The 10,583-nt window shown below is 43.9% G+C and overlaps 1 protein-coding gene and 1 long non-coding RNA gene across 3 annotated transcripts; both read left to right on the plus strand.

Moving 5' to 3' along the window:
- Nucleotides 1–1,823: 1,823 nt before the first annotated feature.
- IBA57 (iron-sulfur cluster assembly factor IBA57) lies at nucleotides 1,824–4,829 on the plus strand. Of its 2 annotated transcripts, none has more exons than XM_085050103.1 (3): nucleotides 1,824–2,173; nucleotides 3,186–3,506; nucleotides 4,134–4,497. In XM_085050103.1, exons 1-3 carry the CDS (start codon nucleotides 1,923–1,925, stop codon nucleotides 4,345–4,347), a joined length of 786 nt encoding a protein of 261 aa, XP_084906229.1. In that variant the 5' UTR covers nucleotides 1,824–1,922; the 3' UTR covers nucleotides 4,348–4,497. The 2 variants fall into 2 exon arrangements, with proteins under 2 accessions (XP_084906229.1, XP_084906228.1); XM_085050102.1 differs by having other exon boundaries at nucleotides 1,832–2,173; nucleotides 3,186–3,517; nucleotides 4,134–4,829.
- Nucleotides 4,830–8,290: 3,461 nt separating this feature from the next.
- LOC146440701 (uncharacterized) lies at nucleotides 8,291–8,974 on the plus strand. Its single transcript, XR_014849642.1, has 2 exons — nucleotides 8,291–8,650; nucleotides 8,764–8,974. It is a non-coding gene; the product is annotated as an uncharacterized LOC146440701 (long non-coding RNA).
- Nucleotides 8,975–10,583: the final 1,609 nt, after the last annotated feature.

Genomic DNA, 10,583 nt, shown 5'->3' on the forward strand with positions numbered 1-10,583 from the left:
TTTCACTTTTAATTCTTTTGCTGCCCTTTCAGATATCTCTGTGGGGTTTGATACACAACCTGTGGTGGTTGAGAAGGCATGGAGATGGCAAAGAGCTGCCTGTGGGATGGCCAGTGCTGGTCCCCATGGCTTGGTGGGAGAATGAGGGATGTGGCACAGGTATAAGAGTCCTAAAGTTGGATTCACATGGACATCCATGGTGCCTGTTGGAGTCTGGAGTTTCAGCCTAGCTGTTCTTCCAAATATATGATTTCCCCTCTTTCTGAACCTTCAAAAAGCAAACCCAGCTCCTGCTCTTGGCACATTCCCACCTGCAGGGACAGGAAAGAACCACACCGAGCATCATCTCTCTGCTCCTTCAGCTGCCTTAAAGCCAGGCAGGTTCCCTCAGCCCCATTTTTGTCACACAGCTCGTGCCAGAGCACGTCCAGCGCCAAGGTCACCTCGAGTCCCCTCTGCCCACATCTCTATTTCTCCACCTGCAGATCCAGCCCGGAATTTCGTGCTGAACTCTCCCCATCTGTCAGCACTGCCCAGGGACACGGGGATGTGTGATAAGGTTATCACTGCTGGGGCACAAGGGGAGAGCCCAGCCCTGCCCAGGGCTGGCTGGATTAACTCGCAGAGCATTTCCAGCTCCTGCAAAATGAGTCTCCCTTCACTTGGGTTTTAGGCTCGGTGGGTTCGTGCTGATGCTGCCTGCCCTGGAGATTTTAGCAGGGTCACTCAGGGCCAGGATGGCTTCAAAGCCAATTGCAGCTGCTGCAGAAGGGGAATGGCAAATGACAGGGGTGACTCCGGGCTATTCCTTGGACTGTGGGATGAATTCCAGCGGAACGAGCTGCAGCCAAACCCGGGGCTATGTCAGTCCTGCTGACTGCACTTCCCAGAGCGGCAGGGAATATTCCAGAGGGAGGCAAACAGCTGCAGCTCCGTGATTTTAACGGGGGTTAACACAGGGATTCCCCACACCTGGACACATCCAAGGTCAGGTTGGGCTGAGGTTCTGAGCAACCCGATGGGTTGAACTTCTTTGACTAAATGGCCTTTAAAAGCCCCTTCCAACCCAAGCCACTCCACGATTCCATGATTTTATTCCATGCAATGCTTAGCAGAAAGTCCCACTGCCAAACACTATAGTTTACTTCAAGATGGAACCAGACAGTTTTTCCAAGGGTGTTAAAAGAGGGTGGAGAGGAGGCGGTGGGTCCTGCAGAAATAAAACGATGGCAAACAGGAACCTGTGGAGTCTCTCTTCCATCCTGACAGCCATAATGTAGCTGGAGGAGGAGAATGGCTCTGTATCCTCTGTTTGCAACTTCCGGGGGGTTTTAGGCTCGGCGGAGGAAGGAATGGAGGCGTTTAAGGAATGACTGGAGGTGGTATTTTATGCCATGCTCTCACTGACACGGTGCTGCTCGCTCACAGGTTGGGCTCGGAAAGCTTTTCCAGCCTGACCGACTGTAATTAAATGGAGCAGGGAGAGCCGGGCTGGGCAGCCCCCGAGGGCCCCCACGGCCAAGCCGGGGAGCGGGAAGCGCTCTGGGCTGCTCCCCTCACCCGCTCCATGCCCGGGGAGCCGGGAAGGGGCGGGAAAAGGCGGGAGAATTCCCAAATTCTCCCCTGAAGGATGGCGGGGAGCACCCAGCCTGCTCGGCCCCGGGGGCGTGGCCTCGTGAGAGCGCGACCAATGAGCGGGATCGAGTCCCTTAGGGGCGTGGCCAGGGAACGACTGATCCTATGAGGGGCGTGACCACAAGGAAAAGGGGCGTGGTTAATGGTTGTGGGCGTGGCCTGCGGGGGGGGGCGGTCCCGCGGCGCCCCGGCCCCGCCAGCAGGTGTCGCCCTCCCCGCGGTCACACACAAGATGGCGGCGGCGGCGGGCGGCGGCGGCGGCGGGGGGACCCTCTGACGGCGCCGCCATGTTGGTGAGGGCAATAACGGCCCCCGGCCTGCGCCGGTGGTGCCGGGGCCAGCGAGGCGCGGCCGCCGCCTGCTTCCCGCTGGGCCGAGCGCTGCTGGGCGTGCGGGGCGCCGAGGCCGCCGTGTTCCTGCAGGGGCTGCTGACCAATGACGTCACGCAGCTGGTGGCGGCGGGCGACGCCCCCCCCGCGCTGTACGCGCACGCGCTGAACGTGCAGGGGCGCTGCCTGTATGACGTCATCCTGTACAGGTGAGACCAAGCGGCGCGGCGGCGGGGGGAGCCGGGCGAGACCATGGCGGGGTGGCGGGGGGTGGCTGCTGTCACCGCCGTGTGACATTTCCGGCTGGAATTTCTACATTGATGTGCAAACAGCGCTTCGTCTGTGTGTGTGTTTGTCATCACCTGCTGCAGCCTCTGTGGGTCACCCCAGCAGAACAGTGCGATGGCCGCAATATCCCCACCGGGGGAGAGGGAATCCCTGCTGGGAGTTTGGGGACAGGTTGTGTCCAGGGCTGGCGTGAGGGACAGCAGGGACAGCAGGGACAGGGAGCAGGACACGGCATGGCCCAAGGGCTGGGGCTGCTCTGGAGCCAGGCTGGGAGAGCTGGGAATGTTCCCCTGGAGAAGAGAAGGATCCAGGGAGAGCTCAGAGCTCCTGCCAGGGCCTGAAGGAGCTCCAGGAGAGCTGGAGAGGGACTGGGGACAAGGGACGGAGGGACAGGACACAGGGAATGGCTTCCCACTGCCAGAGGGCAGGGATGGATGGGAGATTGGGAAGGAATTGTTCCCTGGGAGGGTGGAAAGGGGCTGGGATGGAATTCCTAGAGGAGCTGTGGCTGCCCCTGGATCCCTGGCAGTGTCCAAGGCCAGGCTGGACATTAGAGCTTGGAACACCTTCAGACAGTGGAAGGTGTCCCTGCCATGGCAGGGATTGGAATGAGATGATTTTTAGGGTCCCCTCCAGCCCAAACCATTCTGGGATTCTGTGACAATGGAAGGCACAGCTGACTGAAGTTTCTCCCCCTGCTGAAATTGCCCTCAGTGTAGGTAAGGATGGAGAATTCCACGTGACCAGAGCTGTTTCTGTCCCCTAGGAGAGGTGAGGGCAGTGTTTGCTAGGAAAGTACAGCTGGTGGCTGCTGCTCCCTGTGTGCCACAGAAACCCCCTAGATTTCTGGAATTGCACCAGGATCCGGATAAAGCAGCTCCTGCTTCTCTGGGGGTTTGTTTTCCTGCCCTTGGGGGTGTTGCTTTTTTTTAGGCTCCACCGGAGCACAGCAGAGGAGCCTCACATCCTGCTGGAGTGCGACAGCAGCGTGCTGGATTCCATCCAGAAACACCTGAAACTCTACAAGATCCGCAGGAAAGTCACCATCGCCCCCTGCCCTGACCTCTCCCTCTGGGCTGTCATCCCTGGGGACACCAGTTCCCTCCCAAAATCTCCAGACCAGGCTCTGCTCTTAACTCCTGACCCCAGGGCAGAAGTCATGGGCTGGAGACTGATTGCAAAGAAAGGAGCAAATCTGTCAGAGATTATCCCTGGGAGTCAAGTTGGAGACGTTCAAAATTACCACAGGCACAGGTATAAACAAGGTAAAGCCAAATTCTCTTTTCCACTGTGGATTTTGGGAGTCTATACACTGATATAAAGCAGGAATAAGTTACAAAACCTGCATTGCTATGTTTTAATGAGTTTAATTTGTTACTAAATACAGGTATTAATTGCTACTTTGAGTGAGAAAGTGATCTGGTGGTTGTAATCCTGTCTGGTGGCAATGTCTGGGTATAATTTTCTATTACTCAGATTATGGGGATTGGCCAGGAATGCTAAAAGAAAGCCAGGATTATTCATTTTCTTAGAGAGAAGCCTCTGTGGTTTGAGTAATTTTGATGATTTTGGGGATGACGCACAGCCTGGGCGTTTTGCTCCTTGCTGAGGAAGGGAAAGGAAACACCCAGACTTGGTTTTCTAAAAATTTTGCGGCTGGATTTGCTGAGTTAACTCTGAGGTCAAGGAGAGGATGTTTGATTGGAGAGGGATCATGGTCCTGGGAGCCCCAAATGCCTTTGATTTTAGCGTGTCCCTGCTGCTAAAGGGTTATATTAATTGGCAGAGTGAAAGGTGATGGGAAAATGAGCTGATAATGAGTCAACTGAGAGCACAAGTCCAACGAGGAGCGCTCACCTCTTGCCTTTGTTGCCGTCCTAGGAATTCCCGAAGGTGTGAAAGATCTCCCACCCGGAGTGGCCCTCCCTCTGGAATCCAACCTGGCCTTCATGAACGGCATCAGCTTCACCAAAGGCTGCTACATCGGGCAGGAGCTGACAGCCAGGACCCACCACATGGGGGTGATCCGCAAGCGGCTGCTCCCTGTCTGCTTCCCAGCCCCTCTGCCCAGCCAGGGCATTCCCGAGGGTGCTGAGATCCTCACCGAGTCGGGCAAACCGGCAGGGAAGTTCCGAGCTGGAGGAGGAGAGCTCGGCATCGCCCTGCTCAGGTTGGCTCACGTCAACGAGCCGCTCTGCATCAAGCTGGGAGGGGACAAAGTGAAGCTCACCGCCACCACACCCGAGTGGTGGCCGAAAAGTGCTGCTAAATAGATGAGGAAGCACCGTTTGCCTTAGGGAGAGCCTGGTTTGTTTGGGGATTTTGGGAAGGCTGGTGTTTGATGGGGGAAGTCTCCCAGGATTCCTCAAGCCGGGACTGAACAGCAGGAACCCAAAGCTATGGTGGTCGCTGGGTTGGATCATCCACTGAGTGCTGTGGAGAGACAAATCCAGGGAATTGCACCTTTTCCTGAGGGCAATCCCCACTTAGTTAGGGGTGCCACGTGTTGTTGGCTTGGTCCCTATGTATTTAGGGGTTGCCATGTGTTGTTGGCTTGGTCCCTATGTATTTAGGGGTTGCCATGTGTTGTTGGCTTGGTCCCTATGTATTTAGGGGTTGCCATGTGTTGTTGGGTTGGGCTCTGGGTGGATTTCCAGGCTGACACTCTGTCTGACTGTGCTCTGTGTGTGTTCCAACTGAAGCAATGGGATCAGGACTTTCCCTGTTCCCTGCATTGAACTTTTCAGTTCAGAATAACCATTCTGTGGTATTATAATTTTTTTTTTTTTCATTTTGAGTGGAGATCATGCTGCTCTTGTTAAGATGTATTCTCAGGCTGAAGTTTTTTGCTGCAAATTGCTCCTTGCATTGAACTTCCTAAACTTGCTGATAAGTTTAGGAAGGCATCATTCAGGCTGGCATTTCTTCCCACCACTGGAATTGTGTTCAGGAAGAGGAACACCTTGTGCTTCACGTGTCAGACCTTGATTTTAACCCATCCCAGGTGGGAAAGCTCTCAAACTGCCCACCTGCAGGTAGGGTTTTCTCCATCCACCACCCTTGAGGGTTTTTGGAGCAGCCAAATACCTTGGCATTTCTTCTTGATTCATATTTCTGCCTGCCAGCGCTCCTCTGCTTTCCCAATTTTTCTTCCTTCTGCAGTCAGCATATTCCTCTCTGCTTCCAAAGCCAGCCAGCTCTGTGCCTCCTGACCCTGCCAGCCTGCAGTGATTTATAGGATTCCTTTTTATTTTTGTATTGCAATAAATCCATTACACAAAGTCACGATGAGAGAGGTGCCCAGGTGAGGTCCCATTTTGACCAAAAAAAAAGAAAGAAAAAAGAAAAAAGTTTTTGCATGAATATTTGTAACTAAAGCCGTCCAAAATCACATTTTGCCTCTGTTTCAGTGTTACTGTGAAAGGAATTTGTGAAAAATGCTGATATTGATTAAAACTCTATGGTTGCTGTAAAATGATTCTGTCGACTACCTCATTAATTATTGTCTCTGATTTAAATGTGACTCATCTGAAGGAGAAGAGATGATGCCTTTTGTTTGCCTGGTGTGAAGACACAACAGAATAAATGCATTTTCAGGTTGCTTGCTGGCAAGAACCATGCCTTAGTCTGTTGGTCAGGTGTGGGGTTGTTCACAAAGTCTTTCTGCTGGGAAAATAAATCAAACTGGATCCTGCAGAGGCCACAAAGGCCAGGCTGTGGCCAGAAGCAGCTTTTCCTCTCTGCCACCCATTGTGCAAAGCCTGCTCAGAATGGTTTTATTGTCCTGGGCTGAGCAGAGCCTCAACAAACACTGAATAAACCCCTCTGTTTGGGGAAGCCCTGAATCCTTTTTCTGCCTCAGACACACTTTGCTTTTGTCTTCTTCACAGCATTTGAAAGGCTTCTGTTGTTGCCAGCAGCTGCAGGTGACACAGGGTGAGACACAAGGTGGTGCTGAAATGGTGTTCAGTGGTTTCTGGAGAAAAAATGAGGTAGAAATGAGGGGGAGGAGACTTGATCCATGTTATCCTTAAATTTTTTATTCTCCCTCACAGCCTTCTCCACCATTAATAATGGTTTTAGTTGGGTGAATTTGCACTAGAAGGTGCTGAGGTTGATTTTGCCTCACTGAGATCCATGGAATTACCAAGGCTGGAAAAAAATCTTCTTGGATCATCAACCACTAACCCAGCACTACCAAATCCACCACTAAAACCTGTCCCCAAGTGCCACATCCACTCATTTTTTGGACATTTCCAGGCATGGTGACTCCCTGGGCAGCCTGTCCAGGGTTTGACCTTTCCAGTGAGGGAATTAATTTCCTCAGCACCAACCTGGTGGCCAAGGAGGATCTCAGGTGACCTGCTGAGATTCCAGCCTTGATCCAAACAGCTGGAAAAAGTGGAACCCTTCCTGATCCCCTTTTTCTGTGAGTTTCCCTCTTGCTGCCTCAGTTTCCCCTTCTGCTGCCTCAGTGATGCTTTTTGAGGGAAAAGAGTGGGATAGGCACTTGGAATAGCCTGAAATCCCAATGGGATAAGACAGGAGTTTGCACAGAGATTGCAGAGGGGAATACATTGAATGGTTGGTTTCAGGAAAAAGAAGTTTTCATCTTTTATTCTACTTTCCAATTTAAAAAAAAAAAATCTGGAATCAGTGCTTGTCTTCGTTGTTGGGTTTTTTACCTTTCCTGTTATAGTAAAATTCCAGAAAAAAAGTTGTCTTGGTAGGGTGAGGAGTCCAGAAGAATGACTGATAATACTTCAGTCTATTTCATATAAATAGAAATAAATATAGAAATAGAAATATATATAATATGACCTTATATATATAGATATATGGATATATAGATATATAGATACATAGAAATATATCTATTCTACTGAGTTATTTAAATCATTGCAATCCCCTAATAAAAACATAATTACTAATAGGAGTATACAATATTATACATAATTACTCACACTGCTGTGGCCAGGAGGTTTTATGTGAGCATTGCTTGAAGCCATTACCTTTAAAAAGCTTTTACTAATATTTGTAGCTTAATATTAATATTTTGAGTGTGTTTCCCCTCCCAACAATTCCTGCTGAAAACCACTCTGCACAGGCAGTGAGGCATTTTGAATATTATTTTGAGAGGAGTGTGTAGCTCCCACTACTTCTAATTACTTAATATTTTTGGGAGCACAGCTTCTGCTGGATGGAAACAAAGAGAAATGCTACATTTGGGCTTTAAATTCTATTTTTTTTTCCCCAACCCTTTCCCTGTGTGGTATTTTCTTTTAGGTAGACTTCCCTTCAAGGAAAATTCTTGGGTTTTTTTTTTTTCTGTAACACACTGTTCTTGAGCCAGTGAAAATAATTAATTTCTGCCTTTTTGTGGGTTTATGTCTGGATTTCCTCTCTCCCCCTCTGTCTCATCCAGGCCAAAGGAGTGTGGAATTCTGCTGTCTCCTCCAACCACTGAAATCAGAGTTTTTCAGAGTAACTTCAGTGCTCTGCTGCCAGAACACTGAAAATGTTTGTGTTTTCTCCACTTTCCTTCATCCCTGCTTGAGATTTTACACCTTTGAGGGTTTTGAGAGGAAAAAATGATATGGAAATGGGTAAAAAGCTTCATGTTTCAGGTTTATATATTATTTTATTCTCCAGTTGTGCTGACTTCAGGCAGCTGCAGGGTGACAGTCGCTGGCTGGGAATGTCACTGGAGGTTTTGGGACAAACCAGAGGGGGAACTGCAACACAGCAAAGAAAGATTGAGGTTTTTAGGGAAAGCTGACCTCATTTCCTACTTATTGCTGTGTCAGAAAAGCTGCAGGGAATAAACTCAATATTTGGGGCACGTTGGGTGTTGTGTGGCACTTGCAGTGTATTTTATCAGTGCAGTTTTATTGCTCAGATTTGGAAGTTTAATTTAAATGACAAATAAATGTATGTGGAAGGGTAGCTTTAGTGGGGGTTTGGGTGGGTTTTTTGGGGTTTTTTTGGTTTGTTTTGGTTTTTTGAGTTTTTTTGTTTGTCTGTTTTGGTTTTTTTTGTTTTTGTTTGTTAGGTTTTAAATTATTTTTTAATTTAGTTGGAATTTAGCACTTCCTCTTTTTTCCAGTCTCAAGATCAATAATACTTGACTGATGGTGAACTCCACTTCCCAGTAAACTCCACTATATTGCATTTTAACTGGGTTTTGTGCCATTTTCTTCCGAAAGGTGAGGATGGATCCATTTGCCATTTCCATTTTCTCTGGATACATTTATTTGCTTAAATTAAATTTGTTCATTCTTTTTTTTTGTAGGACTAAAGATAGGGTGATGTGGGGGGACAATCAGTATTTATAAGCGGAGCTAAAGCAAAGAATTTTGGAACACAATGACTTTATTGAGGAAACAAATGTTTAAAAGGTGATAAAAAGGAACTTTAACTGAGCTATGTGAAAGAGGAGAGAAGGCAAGTCAGCTTAGCATGGAAGAAAGGCTTTAATTAAAAGAAAATTTATTTTTAATTCATTTTACAGGGCTTGATTTCTCCTTCCTGGTTACACAGCTGGGATGATCCCACCTTCAGTGGGGACACAGAACAGAAGTGCCACCACCAGAGACAAAAAACTAAAATTCCAGGGAATTTTTGGAGATGCCAAACCCACAGAGATAAATGAGGTGTAGAATCCTTTTACTGTGAAATACGATGTAGTTATTGTATATTTCTATTAAAAGCAATTAAAATTTCCTCACTGGGTTGTGCTTCCTGATTACATCTTAAATTGTTTCAGAAGTATCAATATATATAGTATATTAGTGTATAAATATAGTATATATACACTAATAGATGTACACTTTTATATGTATGCAAGTATATAAATATAGTGTATATATACACTAATATATACTAATATAAATATTAATACATATATACTTTTATCTATATATAAATGTGTGTTATATATATATATACCAATATATATTTATACATATGTACTTTCATTTATATACTTTTATATGTATACTTTTATACTTATGTACTTTTAAACTGATTTTTTTTATATATATATACACTTTTACACATATTTTAAATACATGTATACATATATATGCACACTTTTATATATTTACTTTTATACTTATATATGTATATACTTCTATATTTATATACTTTTACATATATACTTTTACACACATATATACACTTTAAACACATATGCATATATAAAAATACATAAATATAGTATATACAAATAAATATATATATATACACTAATATATATTTACAGATATGTACTTTCATTTTTATACTTTTATATGATATCCTTATTATATATATTATATAATAGACATTATTATATATATTATATATTATTTATATGATATTCTTATATATATACTTTTACACACATGTATACACACTAAATATATATATACATATACATACAAACATACTTTTATATATATACTTTTCTACTTATATATGTATGTACTTTAATACTTATTTACTTTTGCATATATATACTTTTACACACATATATACTCTAAATATATGTATACATATATATACACACTTTATATATATATGCTTTTACACACATATAGCTTTAAATAAATATACATATATAAAAATATATAAATATAGTATAAACAAATAAATATATATACACTAATATATATATGTACTTTCATTTTTATACTTTTATACTTATGTACTGATATTCTTTTTTATATAGATACACTTTTACACATATACATACTCTAAATAGATGCATACATATATATACACACATACTGTTATATATATACTTTTATACTTATATATGCATATACTTTTATATCCTTTCATATATATACTTTTACACACATATATACACTTTAAATATATATACACATATATATGTTGTATACAAATAAATACATATACACACTAATATATATTTTTATATATGTACTTTCATTTTTATACTTTTGTATGTTTACTTTTATACTTATATACTATATTCTTTTATATATATACACACTCTAAATATATGTATACGTATATATACACACATACTGTTATATATATATCCTTACAAACATATACACTTTAAGTATATATATAGTATATACAAATAAATATATATACTAATATATGTTTATATATATGTACTTTCATTTATATACTTTTATATATCTACTTTTATACTTATATATGTATATACTTTTATACTTATTTATTTACATATATACTTTTACACACATATATACACTTCAAATATGTGTACTTATATACATATACATAATACATAAATATATTCAAATAAATATATATACTAATATATATTTTTATATATACTTTCATTTTTATACT

The sequence above is a fragment of the Lichenostomus cassidix genome, chromosome 2 (assembly GCF_008360975.1).
Source record: "Lichenostomus cassidix isolate B80296 chromosome 2, HeHo_3.0, whole genome shotgun sequence".
NCBI lineage: Eukaryota > Metazoa > Chordata > Aves > Passeriformes > Meliphagidae > Lichenostomus > Lichenostomus cassidix.

Excerpts from the sequence above, each read along its gene's own strand:
- IBA57 (XM_085050102.1), top strand. The coding sequence starts at position 1,923 with ATGTTGGTGAGGGCAATAACGGCCCCCGGCCTGCGCCGGTGGTGCCGG. Across the intron at positions 2,174-3,185 it reads TATGACGTCATCCTGTACAG|GCTCCACCGGAGCACAGCAG; the intron begins GTGAGACCAAGC and ends GCTTTTTTTTAG. Across the intron at positions 3,518-4,133 it reads CAGGCACAGGTATAAACAAG|GAATTCCCGAAGGTGTGAAA; the intron begins GTAAAGCCAAAT and ends TTGCCGTCCTAG.